This window comes from Chlorocebus sabaeus, chromosome 8 (assembly GCF_047675955.1).
Source record: "Chlorocebus sabaeus isolate Y175 chromosome 8, mChlSab1.0.hap1, whole genome shotgun sequence".
In the NCBI taxonomy this organism is placed as follows: Eukaryota; Metazoa; Chordata; class Mammalia; order Primates; family Cercopithecidae; genus Chlorocebus; species Chlorocebus sabaeus.
The window spans coordinates 39780806-39805012 of NC_132911.1; the positions used below are offsets into that span (position 1 = coordinate 39780806).

General features: G+C 41.6%; 1 protein-coding gene and 1 pseudogene across 1 annotated transcript in view; one reads left to right on the forward strand and one right to left on the reverse strand.

Moving 5' to 3' along the window:
- The window catches only part of IDO2 (indoleamine 2,3-dioxygenase 2), a 70015-nt gene that overhangs the window by 40268 nt on the left and 5540 nt on the right, over positions 1-24207 (forward strand). Inside the window, exons 6-8 of the mRNA XM_073018042.1 lie at positions 1946-2042; positions 3853-3970; positions 19549-19600. Of these exons, the coding sequence (XP_072874143.1) occupies positions 1946-2042; positions 3853-3970; positions 19549-19600 (267 nt within the window). The remainder of the gene's footprint in view (positions 1-1945; positions 2043-3852; positions 3971-19548; positions 19601-24207) is intronic.
- Positions 10725-11882, reverse strand: LOC103215666 (nuclear transcription factor Y subunit beta pseudogene; annotated as a pseudogene).

Sequence of the window (24207 nt, forward strand, 5' to 3'; positions counted from 1 at the left end):
TTGTATTTTTAGTAGAGACAGGGTTTCACTATGTTGGCCAGGCTGGTCTTGAACCACTCACCTCGCCTCCCAAAGTGCTGGGATTGCAGGCGTGAGCCACTGCACCCAGTTGAAGTTTAACGGTTTGAAAAAAATATTTCTCATCTCACTATATCTTCTATGGGAGGCCAGATTGCAGATTGGCTACAGAAAAATCCCTTCAAAAGACCCTGTTATTACGTAGACTGGAGGTCACGGGGCAGGTCTGATCCACACATCCTTAGGCTCTGCTTCTCCTGGAAAACAAAAATAGCCTCTGATCCAGTGTTGCTTGTCCCATCACCAAACCTCAGCTTCTATTGCCAAACCCACCAAATAAGAGTGTCCAGTAGAAAAACTGGGCAGATGGGGGCACAGAAGGTGAAGACATCATTTCCCAAGCTAATGTTGCTGCTGGAACAATGTAAGTCTTGACTTTGACTTGGTTTGGTTTGGTTTGACATGGGTTTTGTTTTTCATCTTTGTCTCATACTTAAAATGTGAAGGGCAAATATGATCCGTAGAGTTAAGGTTTTAGGTTTTGTAGATGTTTTACTCCGTTTAAATGACAGCAGGTCATTTCGAAATGATCCCTCTGTAACAGCCTTCCAGATCCCATTTGATTGCACAGCATTGAGATAGATAGGTTAGATAGATAGATAGATAGACAGACAGACAGATAGATAGATAGATAGTTAGATAGATAGAGTTTGGCTCTGTGTTCCCACCCATATCTCATGTCAAATTGTCATCCCCACATGTCAGGAGAGGGACCCAGTGGGAGGTGACAGGATCATGGGGGTGGATTTCCCCAGTGCTATTCTCATGATAGTGAGCGAGTCCTCACAAGATCTCATTATTATTATTATTATTGCAACAGAGTCTCACTCTGTCATCCCAGCTGGAGTGCAGTGGCATGATCTCGGCTCATTGCAACCTCTGCCTCCCAGGTTCAAGCGATTCTCTTGTCTCAGCCTCCTGCGTAGCTTGGATTACAGGCATGTCCCACCACGCCCGGCTAATTTTTGTATTTTTAGTAGAGACAGGGTTTCACCATGTTGGCCAGGCTGATCTCGCACTCCTGACCTCAGGTAATCTGCCTACCTTGGTCTCCCAAAGTGCTGGAATTATAGGATTGAGCCACTGCGCCCAGCCAGTTCTCACAAGATCTGATGGTTTAAAAGTGTGGCACTTCCCCCACCTCCTGCCACCATGTAAGATGCTTGCTTCCCCTTCCACCATGATTGAAAAGTTTCATGAGGCCTCGTAACCACACTTGCTGGTAAGCCTAAGGATCTCTGAGTCAATTACACCTCGTTTCTTTATAAATTACCCAGTCTCAGGTAGTTCTTTATAGCAGTGTGAGAACGAACTAATACGCGTATAAAGGGATTAGAGGCAGCACTGGCCTGAGTGTGAAGCTCTTCTCAGCCTCGTCCTGTGATTAACTGGCTATACGACGTTGGGCAAGCTGCTTTGCTTCCGTGGGCCATGGTTTCATACCTGTAGAAAAAAGGGCATGGACTTAGCTGTTGCCTGGGTCTCTCTAGCTCCAAGACTCTGGCTTTTGTTAGAAATGATGTTGATGGGCCATAGAACTGGTCCTGTGGAGAATCAGCTACATCTCTTACTAGGAACTTCTCATTCAGCCAGTTATTCCACTGCGGAGATAGTCCAGGACCATCAGGGCCATGCTAGACATTGGGAGGCTGCCTGTCAGGTGAACATGAGATTGAACTTATCTGTTCTCTTTCCTCTCTGAACATTGCTGAAGGTATATGCCCATCTTCAGGATTGTCTTATGGAGAGGAAAAAGTTGTGCAGTGATTCCACCCTGCAGTTACCTAACTTGGCAGGGATCTCTGGGCAGTGAGTACTCACAGTACAGTCTCCACATCCCTAACCATGTGGTCCTCTCCTTCCCAAGGAACCTGGAGACCATCATCTCATTTCCTGGGGGAGAGAGCCTGCATGGCTTTATACTGGTGACTGCGTTGGAGAAAGCAGCAGTGCCCGGGATAAAGGTACCTTCTCACCTGATAGCACCTTTTCCTTTTAAATGACCGTGAGCTTCCCATTCTGCCTTTCCTGCAGTGGATTTCTCAATACAAATGAACATAGACCTTGTCCGGCTTAGTTCAAGTCTGAGAGAAGAGATCTAAGCTTTAGGCCACCGTATTTGCTCCCTTTTCTCAATTCCTATAAAATTTGGAATGGACCTTTTCTCCATTCAACAAACAGGCATTGTTTTGGGCAATGGGAAATTGGATCTAACAAGACAGACATTTTCCCAGCCCTGACAGAAGCTCATGACGGATACAGTGGTTGAAGATGGATTAACGTGGATTACGGGTGTGAGCCACTGCACTGGGCCTCAAACTGGAAATTCTTCAGGAGTCAGACAGGTACCAGGAAGGCTGGATAGAAGGCAAAAGACAGTGATGCAGCCTGTGATCAGCTGCAGTGTTAATGCCTTGCCTAAAAATATTTCAGTTAGATTTTTGCCTTCCCTCGCTACCTCCCCCAACTGCTTTTTTTGTTTGTTTGTTTTTTGAGATGGAGTCTTGCTCTGTCCTCAGGCCAGAGTGCAATGGCATGGTCTCAGCTCACTGCAACCTCCGCCTCCCAGATTCAAGCGAATCTCCTCCCTCAGCCTCCTAAGTAGGGCATGCCACCATGCCTGGCTAATTTTTGTATTTTTAGTAGAGACAGGGTTTCACCATGTTGATCAGGCTGGCCTCAAACTCCTGACCTCGTGATCCACTTGCCTCGACCTCCCAAAGTGCTGGGATTGCAGGTGTGAGCCATCGTGCCCAGCCAACACTACCTCCCTTGATAAGCATATGTTGAGCACCTACTGTGTCCTCAATGGGGTGACCCATTGCTGGTATATTATAGCACTTTCTTTCTCTCTCAATAGTTAAACTCCATGGTTACTTTAGTTTTCATCCATGTGTTTAGTGCATTGGAAGACACAGAATCAAATATCGGCCTTCTAAGTATAGTTCAGATGAAGTAGAGACTCAAGGAAGACAAGGAAGTCTTCCCAGCAGAGGGGGTTCTAGAGCTGGGGGCTCTGTAGAATCTGTGTGTGTATTAGTCCATTTTCACGCTGCTATAAACATACTACCTGAGACTGGGTAATTTATAAAGGAAAGAGGTTTAATTCACTTATAGTTCTGCATGGATGGGGAGGCCTCAGGAAACTTACAACCATGGAGGAAAGTGAAGGGGAAGCAAGAACCTCTTTACAAGGCAGCAGGAGAGAGAGAGAGCAAAGGGGGGAGCTGCCAAACACTTTTTTACCATCAGATTTTGTGAAAACTCTCCCTCGTATCATGAAAAGAGTATGGGAGAACCCGCCCCCATAATTCAATCACTTCCCACCAGGTCCCTCCATTAGCATGTGGGGATTACAATCCAAGATGAGATTTGGGTGGGGACACAGAGTCAAACCATTTACATCTGACTTTATATGAGACTTTTTCGGAGCAAGGATGCCCCAGTTGGAAATGCAGAAGTAGAACTGATCATAGTATGTGACAAATCTGAGAGACGAAAGGAGTAAAATAATAGTACTCAGGCCCTTGGGAGGTGCAAGAAGTAACTGTCAGCTGAAATTCCCAAAACACAAAACTAGGGGTCTGTCTGGGAGGTCCCCAGGGAACTTCTGGCTGTCAGGCTGACACCACAGTGGATCTAGCTTAGGATGTTCCCAAGAAGTTCTGACAAACTGTCCAGTGCTCCCCTGGGTTCCCACAGTATGAAGCTTACTCTGCCCGCATGGACTTTAAGGAAGTGCTAATAAGTTGTATACATGAATCTCATTCCCAGGCTCTTGTTCAAGCCGTGAATGCTATCTTGCAGCCCAACCAGGAGGCCCTGCTCCAAGCCCTGCTGCGACTGAGACTGTCTATTCAGGACATCACCAAAACCTTAGGACAGATGCACAGTAAGATGCCTCCCATGCTCCTGAACAATCCCCCAGGGGTCCTGGGCTCTGCTTGGGGGAGGGGGACCTGGAGGCCAGACATGTCCTGAAGGGGTGACGATACATTCATCTACCAGATGACGCTGGTGGATGATCTTTCTTTTAGGTTAAGCGCATGTTATCTTGGAGAGCTATTGTCACAGCTTTGTATTCTCCCTACCCTTTATATTCTCCCGTGATTAAGATGGTTTCCCTTCTGCAGTGGCCAGACATTTCTTAGGCATATTGAGGTCTTGCCTGAAGCTTGAGAGGAGGGGATGGGATGCACAGCAATGTTGGTTGCGCATGCCCCATCCCGCAGTGTTAGGTACTGCAGAGAATTTGTCTACACTCTCTAATACCCCTTTTATTCTAACCCCCTCTGTTGGTTCCTGAGATGTCTGACCTTGGTTTTAAGCCTTTTCTAATGGAAGGCCTGTGCTCCCTTTCTGTAGCTAGGGCAGGCTGAGTTGTCAAAAGTAGGAAAGTTGTCAGAATCAAAATGGAGTCACTTGTGTTGAAGAAAAAATTTTAAACCTTGACAAATAGAGCTGAGGAAGGCTATAAAGAGAGAGCTTCCATGCGTAAATGCTTGATAACAAAATCTTTTCCAAAGGACTGAAAAAGTCACCACCTTGCACAAAGGCCATCATACCTTACAGACACCCAAAAATACTTACACGATGACATCTGACATCTGCCCAGCAACTGCCTTTCCAACGTTGGCCTTATGCCACCCTTTTTATTGATGCCCATAGCCAAGGATAATGATCTCAAAACATTTATGTAATTGTCCTCATTTTTCCTTTAAAAACATGTGTCTTCCTTTATCTCTCTGAATACCCACATGGTTTATTACGGCACACGTATTCCCATTGCAATGCCCTATACCAGAATAAATATCCTGTTCCATTAGGGAGCCTCTCCCTGTTACTCTGGTTAACACAGGCATGGTCAGTTACGGGGCCCAAACTTCCTGGACCGGTTGCAAATCTTATTCTGGTTATTGCACTCAGTTTCCAAAATCTGGGAGGCTCTTCAAATTCTTCTCTCAGAGCAATTTGAAGAATGTATTAGGAGGATGTGAGAGAGGGGTGTGATTTCCTAACGAGAGAAAACCAGAGTCTAAGTATCGTTTTCCCTGAATCCTGCTGAAATCCCTGAAAGAAAGATTCTGGGAAAAGAGAGTGTTTATAGGAAGCAGGATAGCAGGGAGGAAGAAAGACGCTAGGTGGTGCCCAGTTTTATTATCCTGTATTTAAAAAGTAAATATAATTTGTCATCCCAGCCTCTCAGTACTAGCAGAAATCTATGTGAAGTCATAGGATTAGGTATTATTTCCATTCTACTTCCTGGTTTTATATTTTATATTTTTATTTTCTCTATTTCCTTGAATTTTCATTTTAAAGCCCCCATGATCACATCAGTAGGCCTTCCGCCAAACCAGTCCCCTAAGTTGTATGGTGGCTTTGCCAAGCTGAAATGAGATGAGATGTGTTTTAGCTTTGCCAAGAAAGCCTAATATCCATCACTTAGGATATCAAGGCTATTAGGGAGATAGTGCAGGTGTCTTCAGATCACGTGAATGAGCACAAGGAAGTAATTCTGGAAGATTATGAGAAACCTTCCACCAGGTCCCAGTACATGTAGCAGTAAGATGGTGCACTCAGTGTCTGACTGTCACAGGCTTTCCTAGGGCTCACTTTCAGACTCACTTTTGTGTGTGTATGTGTGTGAGATGGAGTCTCACTCTGTCACCCAGGCTGGAGTGCAGTGGCGCGATCTCGGCTCACTGCAACCTCTACCTCCTGGGTTCAAGCGATTCTCTTGCCTCAGTCTCCCTAGTAGCTGGGATTATAGGCAGGCACCACCACACCCAGCTAATTTTTGTATTTTTAGTAAAGATGGGGTTTCCCCATGTTGGCCAGGCTGGTCTGGATCTCCTAACTTGAGGTGATCTGCCCACCTCGGCCTCCCAAAGTGCTGGGATTACAGCTGTGAGCCACTGTGCCCAGCCCAGACTCACTTCTTAGGCCCAGGCCAACCCGCTGTGCTCTCCTGCTCAGCCTCTGCAGGAGGTCTCATTGTCTGAGGAGGTCTCAGGGCTACTGCCCTTGTTTTCCCAAAAGGCACGTTTTCCCACGCAGATATAATTTCATTTCAATGTTTTTCTCCTAGTCACATTCATCTATATGGAGAAACAGCTGAATGGATTGGACTGCATTTTCTAAGGATGGCCCCATGCCATCCTGCACGCTCCTCCACAGTGTGGCCTGGGCATTCCTTTCATCCAGGGGTGGACTCTGTGCTCCTGCTTGTGATATGCGTGTCGCCAATATAATGTAGTAGAGGGGATAGCACCGACTTCTGAGGCAAGACTAGAAAAGGTGATGCAGGTTCTACCTTGTGTCCTGAGCTGCTAGGTAAAAAGTCCACCTACCCTGACACTACTATGCTGTGCAAACGACACAGGCAAACCACATCAAAGAGCCATGTGTGGGTTCCCCAGCTGGCTTCAGCCCAGGAGTGAAGGTGCCTTCAGATGGTTCTAGGCTCCCACCCCAACTTATGTCCCATCTTGAAGTCTTCCCAACTGAGGCACCAGCCCTGTGGAGCAGAGACAAGCCATTGCCAACTTGTCTTGTCCAGACTCCCCATCAGCAGAACACAGTGGTTGCTTCACGCCCCTATGTTTGGAGTGGTTTCTATGCAGCAGTAGTAACCGCAAGAAATGAAGTTATAAAAATAGTAACAAACACTAGAAATTGCAAGATTTAAGGAATCACATGAACGCTCCAGGCATTGCCTCTGGTTTGTAATTATTAACTTTCTTCTGCATGATAAATAGAGCTTGGCTGGACTTTTTCCCTCTGCTTCCATTCCCCAAAATGGAGCATACCAAACAATAGCTTCTTTTCGAGCCCAACTTTAGCAAGAGTCATGAGCTCTAATCCCTTCATCCATAACTACTTCCGTCCAGGCATGTAGACCCCTTCACACTCAGGGCTGAGTAGAAAACGCCTGTTGCAGACTGCAGTGGCATTTTGGAGAGCCACCCTCCCGGTACCTGAATCCCAAGTCCTTTTCCAGCTTTTCTCAGTTTTGTATCGTGCTCACTTCTGAGTGGAAGACAGAACCAGCCCGGTCTATTTTCATAAACTGCCCCCATAAGGCAGAAGTCCATACGGTACTAGAAACATAACCAAATCTATGTCAGCCTGCCACCACCTGCTGCCTGTCAACTGTGTGTGTCTGCAGGAGCTGCGTCCAGTCCTTCTTTGGAACTGGTTTCCAGGGACTCAGCCAGTTCTGAGTTTTCTGACTCATTGGAAGATTAAACTATTTTCAGACTTTCGAGTGCTCAGATTATTAAGAGATGTGGTTTTGTTTGTTTGTTTGTTTGTTTTTTCTTTTCTTTTTTTTTTTTGGCATGCTTACTGATAGACCCTGTTCTCTAGAAAGTAATGTTCTTCTCGGAAAAGGTGAAGGATATTTTTCTCCCCCAAAAGTCATGGAAATGTTTGCCTTTATTTACTTCCAAATTAACAGAATCTCCAGCTTTTGCTTGACCCATTGGCACATTGGCAGTGTTAAGAATTTTTTCTTTTAGCATTAATGAGGAGTTGAGAGTTTCTTTCTAACAATTTAGTGTATGCATTTAAATCAGATTTCTTATTGAGTAAATTGGGGCTAAGGTGTAGTGTGAAATTCTGCTACCATTCCTTTCTCATTAGTTCACTTGATATCATGGAAAGATTTTCCATCTTAGCCTGGGAACTTATTTTGTCTAAATTCAATTGGAAAGTAATTAACACTGAGATTCTTCTTTAATACATTCTATATGATAATAAAATCATACAAACATTTCTTTCTTTTTCTTTTTTACCTAGAAAAGATGTTCACAGCCCAGACATGGTGGCTCAAGCCTGTAATCCCAGCACACTGAGAGGCCGAGGTAGGTGGATCACATGAGGTCAGGAGTTCGAGGGCAGGGTAACCAACATGGTGAGACTCCATCTCTAGTAAAAACACAAAAATTAGCTGGCACATGCCTGTAATCCCAGCTACTCAGGAGGCTGAGGCAGGAGAATCACTTGAACCTGTGAGGTGGAGGTTGCAGTGAGCCGTGATCCTGCCACTGCACTCCAGCCTGGGCGACAGAGTGAGACTCTGTCTCAAAACAAATAAATAAATAAAAGATGTTCACAATATATTGTTAAGTGAAAAAAGGTTACGGAACTTGCATAATATGAGCACATTTTGATAAAAATATACATATTTAGCAAAAAAGGATAAATGATGTTTATTAAAATATTTACATTGATTATTTCAACACAGAGGATGATAGTTGATTTTACTTAACATCTTCCCTCCTTTTTTACAATTTGAACTTTCTATAATGAAGATTGTTTCTTTTTTTGTTTTTCTGGGACGGAGTTTTGCTCTTGTTGCCCAGGCTGGGGTGCAGTGGCGGGATCTTGGCTCACTGCAACCTCTGCCTCCCTGGTTTAAGTGATTCTTCTGCCTCAGCCTCCTGAGTAGCTGGGAATACAAGCATGCACCACCACACCCAGCTAAGTTTTTGTATTTTTAGTAGAGACAGGGTTTCTCCATGTTGGTCAGGCTGGTCCTGAACTCCCAACTTTAGGTGATCTGCCTGCCTCGGCCTCCCAAAGTGCTGGGATTACAGGCGTGAGCCACCATGCTTGGCCTGATTATTTTTTAAATAGGGTTAGAAAGTGAGAAAGTTATTAAACTCCGATTAGCCCAAATATGCCCCAGAGGGTCCTTCTGGCAGAGTAAATGTCTCTGTTCAGCCTGAATCTGGGAAATTGTTCCTAACTTACAAACTAGAGTATCCTTCAGAAATGTCATTCACTCAAACTTCCTTTTAGGCAGACTGCATAATAGCAATTTTTGATATTAACTATTTTAAAAAAAGTTCAGATTAATTAACACCAAAAGAATAATTGAGAAAATACAAATCTTCACTTTAAAAAAGAAACAATCAAAGTAAATACTAAAAAATTATACGATGTTATATTATCTAAGCTTAGTTTACTGCAAAGATCAAGAGCACACTAGTAGTTGACGGCTTCTACTCACACTGTTCATAGCCACTGTTCCAGCCATTCCCTCACCCATGCAAAAGGTCTGTACACACAATGATGCCTGACGGTATACTAGGAACCTTCACATTTCAATTAAAAGGTAAAATGAGAACATTTACCATCAGCCTATAAAATTCTTCTTCTTCTTCAAATAATTCTTCTTCTTCTTAAAATAATTCCTCTTCTTCTTCTTCTTCTTTTCTTCTTCTTCTTCTTCTTCTTCTTCTTCTTCTTCTTCTTCTTCTTCTTCTTCTTCTTCTTCTTCTTCTTCTTCTTCTTCTTCCTCCTCCTCTTCTTCTTCTTCTTCTTCTTCTTCCTCTTCTTCTTCGATGGAGTCTTGCTCTGTTGCCAAGGCTGAAGTGCAGTGGCGTGATCTCGGCTCACTGCAACGTCTGCCTCCCAGGTTCAAGCGATTCTCCTGCCTCAGCCTCCCAAGTAACTGGGATTACAGGTGTGCACCATCACACCTGGCTAATTTTTTGTATTTTTACTAGGGACAGGGTTTCACCATGTTGGCCAGGCTGGTCTCAAACTCCTGACCTCAAGTGATCCACCTGCCTCGGCCTCTCAAAGTACTGGGAATTACAGGCGTGAGCCACCGCATCCAGCCTAAAATTCTTCTGAAGGGTAATAGTACTTGAAGATATGGTTTGAAAAAAAAATTATATACTTACTGAAAGGGCACCATTTTACAAGCACTAGAACTACATTAAATTTAAATGAATTCAACACTCTTAATAATGTAACTCAAAAACAAGTCTAGTGTTAACAAAAGCTCCAATAACTAAAACTACATTAACAGGCACAATGAACATTGTAAACACCGTTAATCGGCAACAAGTTTAATAGGCCAGACAATATTTGCTTCTGCATTCACACTTATTCAGTTACACTGTTGAAAAATGGTGCTGCTCGAGCTGTGAATGCTTTACAAAGGAAATCATTTTAATAAATACAGTATATGCGAAAACTCTAACTAAACTATCATGCAAGATATATAACCAGGACAAATACAAATTCGCAATACAAACAACTTGTATTCAAAATGAACCCTACCTTTATATTTTATTAAAAGGGCAGACTTTATGAATTAACCCAGCTGCTTCCTGAATTACAAAAGTGGCACGACTCAATATGAAAGTAAGAGACTATCTACAAATTTCTGACGTAATAAATTGTAACACACAATGCATGCAGGAGTCTTATAGAAGAATAAACTCTCCTAGGAAATAAAAATATTTTATACTTTTAAAATCCAAAGTTAAAAAAAAAAAAAAGTCATTGCCAGATGCGTTGACTCACGCCTGTAATCCTCGCACTTTGGGAGGCCGAGGCAGGATCACTTGAGCCCAGGAGTTTGAGACCTGCCTGGGCAACATAGCAAACCCCATCTCTACAAAAAAAATACAAAAATTAGATGGGAATGGTGGTGAGTGCCTGTGGTTCCAGCTACTCAGGAGGCTGAGGTGGGAGGATGCACCTCAAGGCTGCAATGAGCCAAGGTCACACCATTGCACTGAAGCCTGAGGACAGAGTGAGACCTTGTCTCAGTCAATCAATCAATCAATATCATTTATGAAAAAGATTCTCTAGTCAGAATTAACACCTCAACTAGTCAAGCATCAGGAAGTTACATTACAGCTACTTAATATACAAAGGGATACTTTTTCACCAGTCATTGTCTTCTGGTATTTCTATTCCAGAATCACACACTCTCACTTCCCTAAATTCCTCACCCCATCATTTTTTTCAGAGCCTGGAAACAGAATTTGTTGAACACCAGAAATCTCTTGCTATGGTGGTATATAAACCATAACATTTGTTGTTGCCCAGCGGCAGGTATGAAGCCGGCTGGTGACTGGCTAGCAAATGCCTATTCTGTAAGCTCCTCACTTAGCCCATCTGTAGCTCTGACTTCTCCACCAATTCCCTTCTCTCTTTTCATAGCCTCTCTGAGTTTCTCAAGGGATAATTTCAGAGGTTCCACATAACCGTCGAAGCCTACGGCAGACATGGCAAAGAGAAGATCCTCTCCACTGGTCATTTCCGTTTCTCTTGGGGGCATCTTTCAGTTACCTCAGGTGTTATAAAGCTGATGAACGCACGTACACATTCTTGAACACTTTCTTGGGCATTTCCCGTTTGATATATGGCATGTTTCATTATCCCAGTGACATGTGCAATCAAAAAATGTATATTTCGTTCTCTGCAACTTTCTTTTGAACCATTTGTATCTTCATGACCATTCATGCTATCCTCACTGTCATCATGAGGCTGTATAACATAATGACTCCTCCAGTGCAGTCTTCGGAAATTCCCGATGCAGAAGCACATGTCATACAGCGGTCCCCATTCATCTCCAGTGCAGCTCTGGCTGGCTCCCATGTCTGATAAGCTGTTTGGTTGGACAGAAAATGACTGCAAGGGAACCAGTTCCAGTGTGGAGCTCTGCTTCCAGGACTCAGACTCCCCTCCCTCCCATGTTAATGCTTTTTTTCTTCTTCTTCTTAATTTTTTTTTTTTCTTTTTGGACAGAGTCTTGTTCTGTCACCCAGGCAGGGCAATGGTATGATCTCAGCTCACTGCAACCTCTGCCTCCTGGGTTCAAGCATTTCTTGTGCCTCAACCTCCCGAGTAGCTGAGATTACAGGCGTGCACCACCACACTCAGCTAATTTTTTTGTATTTTTAGTAGAGATGGAGTTTTGCCATGTTGCCAAGACTAGTCTCAAACTCCTGAGCTCAGGAAATCTGCCTGCCTCAGCCTCCCAAAGTGCTAGGATTACAGGCAGGAGCCACCATGCCCAGCCCCATGTTAATGCTTCTAAAGTTTGTCCTCACTCCTTTAGAAATTCCTTCAGTACATCCTTTAAGACTTCTTCTAGTGAGTGTCTGCTGTTGGTAAACTCTCCCCTCTAAAAGTTGCCTTATTTCTCCTCAATTCCTGAAGGATATTTTTGCTAGCAGCTATATTCTTTTAAATGTTGAATATATCAGTACAATAGCTTCTGGTTTCCATGGTTGCTATTGAGATGTTAACTGTCAGTTTATCTTTCTCCCCTGACTACATGTACAAGTTTCTCTGTATCTGTCTACTTTTTGAGTTGTTCAATTTGTTGGCCTTAGGCTTCGTTCTCCTTCTTCTTCTTCTTAATTTTTTCTTCTTCTTCTTAATTTTTTGAGATGGAGTCTTGCTGTGTTGCCCAGGCTGAAGTACAGTGGTACAATCTTGGCTCAATGCAACCTCTGCCTCTCTGTTCAAGCGATTCTCCTGCCTCAGCCTACCGAGTAGCTGGGATTACCAGCACCCGCCAACACGCCAGGCTAATTTTTGTATTTTCAGTAGAAACAGGATTTCACCATGTTGGCCAGGTTGGTCTCAAACTCTTGACCTCAGGTGATACACCGCCTTGGTCTCCCAAAGTGCTAGGATTACAGGCGTGAGCCACCACACACGGCCAAAATTGTTAAACTTTTTATTTTCTTCCTCAAGAGGATGAGAAGAAAGGTCAATTGTAAGCTTTAGAAGTCTTGCCCAATAGCCAATCTGAGAATATTCTCCATAAGCATTCACTAGAAGCAGCCAGTGACCAAGAGTTGCTTTTGGTAAGAAGAATTGATTGTTGGGGTCAGGAATGGGAGGAAAGCATACTTCTCCTTAGATACTTTGTTGAACTTTGTAAATTGTGTGCCAAATGCACGTCGTACCTAGACTTCATAAATTAATTTCTTTAAAAATAATCAAAGATAATTTTTTAAAGACTTATTTAATTTAAGGTGATTATAAAACATCCAGTAGAAATATGAGGCTTTAAAGTAGGAACTGGCCAGGTGTGGTGGCTCATGCCTGTAGTCCCAACACTTTGAGAGTCTGAGGCAGGAAGATTACTTGAGCCTAGCTGTTTGAGACCAGCCAGGACAATATGGCAAGACCCTATATCTACCAAAAAAAAAAAAAAAAAAAAAAAGACTGGGGATGGTGATTCATGCCTGTAATCCTAACACTTTGGGAGGCCGAGGCGGGTGGATCACCTGAGGCCAGGAGTTTGAGACCAGCCTAACCAATATGGTGAAACCCCGTCTCTACTAAAATTACAAAAATTAGCTGGGCTAAGTAGTCCCAGCTACTTTGGATACTGGGGCAGGAGAATCGCTCAAACCCGGGAGGTGGAGGTTGCCGTGAGTCAAGATTGCACCACTGCACTCCAGCCTGGGGGACAGAGCCAGACTCCGTCTCAAACAACAACAACAACAATAACAAAAAAGAGAAAGAAAAAGAAAAATTAGCTGGGTGTGGTGGTGCATGTGCCTGTAGTCCCAGTTACTTGTGTAGCTCATGTGCGAAGATCACTTGAACAAAGGAGGTTGATGCTGCAGTGAGGAATGATGGCGCTACTGCACTCCAGCCTGGGTGACAGAGCCTGTCTCAAAATCAATCAATTAATAAAAGTGAGAATGGCACAAAAGAGATACCATTTGGTGGTCATGACCATGGCTTGTCTAGTTCAATCTGCTGGAGTGGATTGTGCATCTGCAATGCCTTGCCCTGTGTGTCAGTAATGAAGCATTGGCCACATGACTTTTTGAGTGGGTTGGTAGTTAGTGAACGTTAAGAATGTCATGTAAAAAGACTGGAGTCATTCTGAGTGTGAGGTTTTACAGCACTGACTCAAGGCAATGATTTTCTGAGTTTTGCATTGTTTAAAAGCTACTTCCCAGTGTAAAACCTAAATTTCTGCTCCTGAAAAGTTTAAAAAGCAAGTTTCCTGCGGTTTCCCCAATAAAATAATAATACTAATGGCACAAAATTTTGAGGAGATGAATGCAAATTAATTAAGAGCAGACATTATATTTTCCTTGAGATTCATGTGGGTTTAAAAGGGAAAGCTACCTGACCAATATGTTTTGTGTTTTGCTGGACAATGAGAACAGGGACATTGGAAGACATCTGGCCAGGCACTAAATGGAGCTGCCATTTGGGCAGAAGTTTAATCCTTGGTATCATTTTTCTACTTCACTAGAAAGTCCCATGGAAGGAAAAGCCACATGGGGAGGCTTCATCACGTTTATGTGTAGATCTTCTGGGTTCCCTGCAGGATAATGTCATTGACTTTTAGGAACCACCCTTCTTAGCCAAAATGCACGCATTACATGTGAAAGCAAGGGTTCTCCTCCTTCACCAGCTCCGTGCTGGTAGAGGAGGAAGTTCTCTACTTCATATTCTCTCAACAGTCTTCAGAGTCAGCTCCCACAATACACTGATATTCTTCAAGATAAATCAGTTGGGAGTATGAGAAGAATATCAGATTCAGAAGCAGAATATCTAGCTCTAACTCCATTAATAGCTGTATAACCATTATAACTATGCTGTATGCTATTCTGGGTCCTATTTTCTTGTGTGTTGTTGTTGTTTGTTTGTTTTTTATTTGTTGTTTTGTTTTTGAGACAAGGTCTTGCTTTGTTGCCCAGCCTGGAGTACAGTGGCACAATCATGATCATAACTCATTGCAGCCGCAGCTTCCAGTTCCTGGGCTCCCACAATCATTCCACCTCAACCTCCCAAAGTGCTGGGATTACAGGGAGGAGCCACCATGCCCAACTTCTATTCTTTTTAAAAATCAAATATTTAATTATATAGAATATAGAATATATAAGTTGAATATATAGAATAATTGGAAAATAAACACCCTCATATCCAACTTTTACCTTAAGAAACAGATTATTACCAAAAACTGTTGCAACCTTTTGTGTTGTTTTGAACTTCATTCTCCCAAAACATTTCTTCCAGGTGTCATCATCTTGATTATTATATTAATCATCCTCCTTCACTTTTGTATGCTTTCGCTATTACAAAAGTATTCCTAAACAGCATATTTTCATATTATTTTGTTTTGTATGGTTTTGAAGCTTGTCTAAAAAAATTAAAACGTATGAGTTTCTTCCTACAATTTTCCTATTTCACTAAGGATCATCCACATTAGTCGAATAGACATAGCACATTTTCACTACTATACAGCATCATTTTGTACAAGTAGACTACAGTTTACTTATTCTCCATTTATTTCTGTTTGTTTGTTTGTTTGTTTTACTATGAAAAGCGATGTCGTTACATATACTCATGCCCATAGCTACAAGTTTACATATTCAGGTTTTCTGTAGAGTGGACACCAGGGAGTTGAATTGTTCAGCAGGACTGTATGTGCATCTTTAATTTTACTGGCCAACACCAAATTGTTCTTCACAATGTTTGAACTAAGTTGAAATTCCACCTCCCCATCACATTTAGTGTTGTCAACTTCATGTCTTCATTCACTAATTCATTAATTCAGTCTTTTATTTATTTGTTTATTGTTAGTCTGGTAGGTGTATAATGGTGCTTCATCATGGTTTTACTTTGCATTTCTCTGATTTTCCTTTTAAATTTTTTAAATACTATTTTTATATAGAAACAGGGTCTCACTATATTGCCCAGGCTGGTCTTGAACTCCTGGCTTCAAATGATCCTCCCACCTTGGTCTTTGAAAGTACCCGGATTGATTATAGGCGTGTGCCACTGTGTCCAGGTGATCTGCCTGCCTCGGCCTCCCAAAGTGCTGGGATTACAGGCGTGAGTCACTGTGGCTGGACGTCTTTCCTCATTTGTATGTTAAATAGGCTTTTATCTTACCTGTTGGTTTTTGTAAGACTTTTGGACACTCTGGAGGCTGATTTTTGTTAATTATATGTGTTGCAAATGTTATGATTCGTCTTATGCCTTTTGAAAGTAAAAGTTCTTAATTTAAATATAGTCAACCTATCAATCATTTGTAAAAGTTTGTGGTTTAAGAGGTCTTGCATAAGGTACTATTCCATCATCATCAGTCAGAAATACATTTTTTTTTTTTTTTTTTTTTGAGACAGTCTCACTCTGTTGCCCAGGCTGGAGTACAGTGGCTCAATCTGGACTCACTGCAACCTCTGCCTCCTGGGTCCAGCGATTCTCCTGCCTCAGCCTCCAGAGTAGCTGGGATTATAAGCATGTGCCACCACACCGGGCTAATTTTTGTATTTTTAGTAGAGACAGGGTTTCACCATTTTGCCCAGGCTGGTCTTGAACTCCTAAACTCAAGTGATCCACCCACTTCAGCCTCCCAAAGTGCTGGGATTATAGGTGTGAACCACCATGCCTGGCTCATAAATACATGTTTATGTATTTTCTTCTAAAGTTGTTTTGTCTTTCATTGTTAAGTTTTTAATTCACATATAATTACCACTTACTACTTATAATTATCTGTAAGTAGTATAAGAAATAAATTCTAATTCCCTCCTAGGAATAAGCACAAACCTGCAATATTAGCACAGTCTTATGTCATTTTTTCTAAAATGAATGGATGTGTTTTCTAGGCTCTCTGTTCTGTTTCATTGTCTGTCTTTCCCTGCAACAATATCATCTGCCTTAAACACTCTAGCTTTATGGTATTCCTCGTTTTCAAGTAAAGCAAACCGTCACCTGGCTTTTCTCCTCCAGCATCGCTTGTGCTATCCTGGACTAGGACCTTCATGGAGACTGTTAGAATCATCTAGCCAAGTTCCATTTTAAAAATCTATGTTGGAACTGGATGCAGTGGCTCACACCTGTAATCCCAGCACTTTGGGAGGCCGAGGCGGGTGGATCACTTGAGGTCAAGAGTTTGAGACTGGCCTGGCAAACATGGCAAAATCCCTTCTCTACTAAAAATACAAAAATTAGCTGGGTGTTAGGCGCCTGAATTCCAGCTACTCGAGAGGCTGAGGCAGGAGAATTGCTTGAACCCTACAGGTGGAGGTTGCTGTGAGCCGAGATTGTGCCACTGCACTCCAACCTGGGTGACAGAGTGAGACTCCATTTAAAACTAAACTAAACTAAACTAAACTAAACTAAACTAAACTAAACTAAACTAAAAATCTATTTCAGAAATTTTGCTCAAATTTTATTAAATGTCTACATTAATTTAGAGAAAAATGACATGATTTTGATATTCTATTTAATATTTCTGTATTATGAATAAGGCAAATAGAGAGGCGGAGAATAGCATAAAATAGTAACTAAAATTCCTGGGTGAACCACCTCAAATCATTTCTTCATATTGCTGACTATTCTTCTTTTGTCCCATGCCCTGAAATACATCCAGACAGAGAACTCTTCTCTTCAATACATTTCTTCTTTTAGATATTCATATTGAGTTTTCCTGCCCATGAATATGGTATAAGAGAATATATCCCTTTGGGAGGCCGAGGTGGATGCATCACCTGAGGTCAGGAGTTTGAGACCAGCCTGGCCAACATGGCAAAATCCCATCTCTACTAAAAACACAATAATTAGCCAGGCGTGGTGACATATGCCTGTAGTCCCAGCTACTCAGGAGGCTGAGGCAGGAGAATTGCTTGAACCTAGGAGGCGGAGGTTGCAGTGAACTGAGATCATCATGCCACTGCATTGCAGCCTGGGCGACAGAGCGAGACTCCGTCTCAAAAAAAAATTAAAAAAAGAAAATATATCCTTTCATTTACTAGTTTTTTCTTCAATTTCTTTCAAGCTAAGGGGCTTACCTATCTTCTGCTTTATTCATAGTTACTTGATATTTTTGTTTGTAATAAATATGGTATCTTTCGATTTTACTGCCTCTTACCTGTTCATTGCCAGTTTCAAAAATGATATTGATATTTGAATATCAACCTTAAATCTAGCACCTTGGTAAATACTATTATTCATTCTAATAATTATTAGTAGATCCTATATATTTTCTATTTATAAATTATATTGTTTGAGTGGAATGCTTTGCTTCTTCATTTATAAAATTTACAACTTTTATCTCTTCTTAGTATTTTTTTCTTATTCTCCTGGCTAGGACCTCTAACACAGTATTGAGTGGAAGTGCTGATCTTTGTTTAGTTTCACATTTAAAGAAAAGATTGTTTTTAATATCTCACTGTTAAGCATAATATGCACTGTAGGCTTTCTGTGGATTCCTTTTATCCATTTAAGAACATCTCCTCTTATTCCTAATTAGCTGAAGCTTTCTGCGTGTTTGTTTTAATCGTAAATGGATTTCTTACATCTACTGAAACCATTTTACGTAAAAGATATTTCACACCTATTGAAATGGTCATTTCATTTTTCCTCCTTTAATATGTTAAGTTGGGCAAAATATTAAAGTATTGCCAGTCATTCTGCTTCAGCAAAAAGTAGTAGTTTTTTAGCAGTTTTGGTGAAAAGAGAGCATCAAATAAGAAAGACATAGAAGTAGGACCCAGTAAAAATCTAGTGCACGGGGCATTGCCACATGTGAGCAGACAGAATGTGGTACCACCAAGGAGCATCTGGAGGGCTGGAGGCTGAAGGAAGATGAGTCACCCAGGCTCGTGGACACTTCAGAGAAATTAGGGAGGAGGAAGAAGAAATAGGATCAAAGACTATGTATGATGGTTGGAAAAGGAAGTTGATGGTATGGAGTTGTTATCATTTGGGTCTCACATAAAAGATGTAGATAGATAGACGGTAGATAGATAGATAGGTAGATAGATAGATAGATAGATAGATAGACAGATAGATAATAAGTAGATGTTATTATTTAGTCCTCACATAACAGATGTAGATAGATTAGATAGATGATAGATAGATAGATAGATAGATAGATAGATAGATAGATACATAGATAGATAGATAGATTAGATAGATAGATATCTCAGAAACAGAGACACAGACAGAGATCTCAGTAAGATAGGCATATGCCAGGTGACAGAATTCAGAGGGGTCCCGCTACGTCAAAACAATAGAACAACCTTCAAAAGTTGATGAAAAGAAATTTAGTACAAATAAGAGGGCGGGCTTCCTTACATACAAGTTAATAAACTGGAAGAATCAGTTATCCCCAAACACTGGAATAGATCAAAAACAGTTGTTTATATTAATGAAGGCAGCTAAACATGAAGCTGAGCGAACCTGTCTCTGACCTAGTGTGGCAATCCCTGGGCAAGGGACACTTGCTCCGCTCCTGTGTCCTTTGCTGAATATTCAGACCTTCAGTTCAGCACCGTTGAATTTAGTTTTCATCTCTTTTGAAAGCCTTGAGAGTGGTGATTCTCTCTGCTTTTCTTCTCCTCCCTTCCCTCATTTTCTCAAACATCGCCTTTTTAAAATATGAAATTTTAAAAGATGGCCTTGATCTCTTTTTTGTTGTTATTAAGTACAGAGAAAGGAAGAACCACAAATAGAAAAGGGCAGCATATGAAATAGTTTAGAAGTTCTGGGAGCACCCATGAGGGCAACTGCAGAAGAGAACATTCTATCCCCCATTGTTGCAGCTTTCATTCCAGGTCTCTGTGCATATCAGATAGGGAAGGAGCTCCTGGAGAGCAGCAGGGTCCATGCACATGTAACCAACTGCTTTATTTGCCTGTAGCAAAGTTCACATTTTGATTGCTTTTCCAGATCATGTAGATCCAGACATATTTTATTCAGTCATCCGGATCTTTCTTTCTGGGTAAGTATAGTTCACTTGTTTTCCTGTGTGAAGTCTCTGTAGCATTGACTGAATGTGTAAGGGGAGAAAGAGACAGAAGCTTCCTAGCATAAGAAACATACCAAGTGACCCTTGCTAGGGATCCACTCTCAGGTAAAAGAAGTGGGATACTATCTGCACAGCAAATAACACTGAGGGCTAAATATTTCAGTTCAAACTGTTTGCTCCTAGGCAATCTAGATCCATTTATATTCACTTTTCTTAGAATTATAGCTCAATGACAGAAGGAGAAGAAAAACACAGTGTGTCACTCACACAGTTCTATTACTTACATCTACTTTTTCCTCTCGTTATTAAGGCAGGTAGAGGGCTGGGGAGTGTAGTGTAGAGTTGGATAGCATCGAAGCTTTCTTCTAAAGTTCCTGGAAGAGCTACGCTATGGTTTGAATGAATATGTCCCTCCAAAATTAATGTGTTAAAAACTAATTATGATGATGAGGTATTCGAAGGTGCGGCCTCTGGGAGGTGATTATGTCTCCTCTGAGAGGAGAAAACAATCCCCATGCGTGGAACTAATGCCCTTATAAAGGGGCTGGATGGAGCTCATTTGGCCCTTTTTGCTCCTTTTTTTTTTTCAATTCCCTGTCCCTTCCACTATGTGAGGACACAGGACTTGAGGCATTACCTTGGAAGTGGAGACCAGGCCCTCACCAGACACTGAACTTGCCGGCACCTTGGTCTTGGACTTCCCAGCCTCCAGAACTGTGAGAAATACATTTCTGTTACGGGTAGTCTCCAACTCAATATGGTTTGACTTACCATTTTTTGACTTTATGTTGGTGCAAAAGCATACATATTCCGTAGAAACTACTTTGAGTACCCATATGACCATTCTGTTTTTCACATTCGGCACAGTATTTAATAAATTCCATAACATATTCAACATGTTGACATACATAAGCTTTGTGTTAGGTGACTTTGCCCAACTGTGGGCTAATGTAAGTGTTCTGAGTACATTTAAAGGCAGCTAAGGTGTTTGGTTGGTCGGATGTATTAAACGCATTTTTGCCTTATGATATTTTCAACTTACAACGGGTTTATCAGGATGTAACCTACTGTGAGTTAAGGAACATCTATATTTACAAATTACCCAGTCTAATGTATTTTGTTGTAGCAACAGGAACAGACTAAGACACTACCCCAAACCATTTGTTTCATATTTTCTGAGTACTCTTCTTTTGTCACATGGCTTAAGATTTCTCCACAGAGAGAACTCTACTATTATTTTATTTTACTTTATTTTATTTTATTTTATTTTATTTTATTTTATTTTATTTTATTTTATTTTTGAGACAGAGTCTTGCTCGTTTCACCCAGGCTGGAGTGCAGTGGCACCATCTTGGCTCATGGCAACCTCTGCCTCCTGGGTTCAAACAACTCTCCTGCCTCAGCCTCCCAAGTAGCTGGGATTGCAGGTGGCTGTCACCAAGCCTGGCTAATTTTTGTATTTTTAGTAGAGATGGGGTTTTGCCATGTTAGTCAGGCTGGTCTCGAACTCCTGACCTCAGGTGATCTGCCTGCCTTGGCCTCCCAAAGTGTTGGGATTACAGGCATAAGCCACCACGCCTGGTCGATAACTCTACTTTTAGATACTTGCTTTGCTTAAACAAATTAGCCGTTCCTTCCTTGACATGTTTTAATCAGATTGCCTTCCTATTAACTTTGGAAATTAAGAGTTTTTGGTTTGTTTTTGTTTAATTTTTAAACAGTGAAAAATGAAAGGTGGAGGCAATCGCTAGATGAGGTGAATATGTCAAATAGATATCATCTAGTGGGCCATCTTATTAACTAGGAGATACCTGAAATGCTATCAATGGAAATAATCTGAAGCTGTGTCTGGATACAGCAAGAGACATGCAAATGCTAAAAATCTACTGTATTACATTGGTGAAAGGACAGAGTAGCAACACATACTGAGTATTTTCTCCAGATTGGATGGGTTTGACGTGTGAAGCACTTCAAACAGAGTCCAGCCTGAGAGAGAGTGGGGGTGGAATCCTCCTTGTAGAGGGTACAGAGTGGAAGCAAAAAGATTTCCAAGATTGAGAGTAATGGGTGCATGGTTTATGGGGAAAAGGGAAAACAAAAAGAAGGGTGCAGAAATGGAGCTGAGAGTGTACTTAGTATTTAGACTTTCTCTGTATACCTTTGAAGGATTAGAAAAAGAAAAATGGACCATTTTTAAATTTCCTGCTACCACATAGTGGCCTTATACTATAGATGCAGAAACAGACTGGCACTTAGGAAGCACCTAATTCTGGAAAATCCCTTTGTGCTTCACATTGCTCTCTAAATCTATATGTTTTTCCTTGTTACACAACAATTTACCACAAAGTTAGTAGCTTAAAACATATGCCTTCATCGTTCCACAATTCTGTAAGTCAGAATCACAGGCAAGCTCAACTGACTTTTCCATTTAGGGTCTCAAAAGGCCGAAGTCAATTTATCTGTTGGGCTGGACTCTTAACTGAAGATCTGGGGAAGAATTCCCTTCAAAACTCATTTAGGTTGTTTTCAGAATTCAGTGTTTTGTGGTTCCAGAACTGAGATCTGTTTCTTTGCTGGCTGTCAGACAGGAGCTGCTCTCAGCTTCTTGAGGCATCCAGTATTCCTTGTCATGTGGTTTCTTCCATCTCCGTATTGGCACTTTTTTTTTTTTAAAGACAGAGTCGTGCAGTGGCACGATCTCGGCTCACCACAACTCCGCCTCCCGGGTTCAAGTGATTCTCCTGCCTCAGCCTCCTGAGTAGCTGGGATTACAGACACCCGCCACCAGCCCGGCTGTATTTTTTGTAGAGACGGGGTCTCACCATGTGGGCTAGGCTAGTCTCAAACTCCTGACCTCAGGTGATCTGCCCACCTTGGCCTCCCAAAGTGCTGGGATTATAGGCATGAGCCACCAGACCCGGCCTTTTTGCTTGCTTTTTAAAAAACATTTTTATTTAGGAGAATGGAGATATTTCATGTGTAGATGACACATATTCATTCTTTTTAGTTTTAGTTTCCACTCACATTAAATTTCTTGAGGAAGTTATTAGCCCTTGCAAAAAAACCATCTCATTTTTTTCCTACCAAACTTCCCGTTTTCTTGGGGTTGCTACAAGAAAGGTTAAAAATAATCATGCCTACAGATATTTGAAAGGAAAATAGTTCCTCTTTTTTCACAGTAGCAGCTTGTACCTGAGAATGTATGGGAGCAATATTTGGATTGCTCAAAGAAACACCCTTTCCCTTCCTCAGACTAGAATTGCAAGCTAGAGAACATGAGTTTTGAAAGTAGATGTGCTTCTTTTATCTTTTTGGACTTTCATGCTGATATTTGCTCTGTCACCTTCAATGTGACATCTCTTCAGGGCGAGGCACTGAAAACAGATTGATTAATGTCCCTTGACCAATTGAGACACTGGATGGCTCTTTTAAGCTGGCCACGTTCTTTCAAGAACTATGCTTGGGTCTACATATTCTAGCTATATAATACATACTTATAGGATGCTATTTTTAAATCATTCATTTATCACATATTTAGTGAGTGCCTACCCCATGTCAGTTCTAGGTGCTGGGAATAGAGCAGTAAAACCAACCCTCAACTTGGCCCCTCTGGAGCTTACATTTCCATGGTGAGGGATGGACAATTAATACACAAGTAAATCTAATAAAAGCATCATACAATATACATTACAACGATAAGCACAATGAAGAGATGGAAAGCAGGATAGAGTGTATTAGGGACTGTTGAATATAGTGGCCAAATTTTCTTATTTATTGTGGTCCAAGAGTGCCACAACCCTCTATGACATTTGAGCAGATACCTGGAGGAAGTGAGGGAGTGAGTCGCAAGAAGGAATGGCAAGTGCAATGTCCCTGAGGTGGGATCCTGTTGGTCATGGTGGAAGAGCTGCAGGAAGCCAGCAGGACTGCAAAACTCAGGGGAGAATGAGAAAGAGTGAGGTGACAGTAGAGACCGGATCATGTAGAGCTTTGTCAGCTTCTCTTCTGAGTAAGATGGACAACACTGACACATTTTGAAAAGAATAACAACGTGATCTGCCTTCAGTTGCAAATCATCTCTGTATTGACTGAGTAGGAAACAGACTCCAAGAATTAAGATGGAAACAGGGAAAATATTTAAGAAGCTATCACTACAATCCAGCGTGGTGGCTTGTACTAGGGTACAAGGGCTAAAAGTGTTGAGAAATGATCAGATTGTGGATATGTACTGAAATCAAAGTTAATGGAAAGATGTGAGTCAAAGATAATTTGCAGGTTTTGGGGGCCTGGTTCACTGAAAGAACAGAGACATCATTTACTCCAATGAGGAAGACTATAGGAGAAGCAGGTTTAGCAAAGAAGAAAGGAAATCAGGAGATCAGTTTAGGGACACTTTCATATAAAGTAGGCAGTTGGATATATGGGTCCGGAATATAGGGGAGAGGTCCAGCTATAGGTGTAAATAGCTTTTTACACTTCTAAGTAGTCAGGATATAGGCTTTGTTTTTTCTTTTTTTAAGACAGAGTCTCGCTCTGTCACCCAGGCTGGAGTGCAGTGGCACAATCTTGGCTCACTGCAA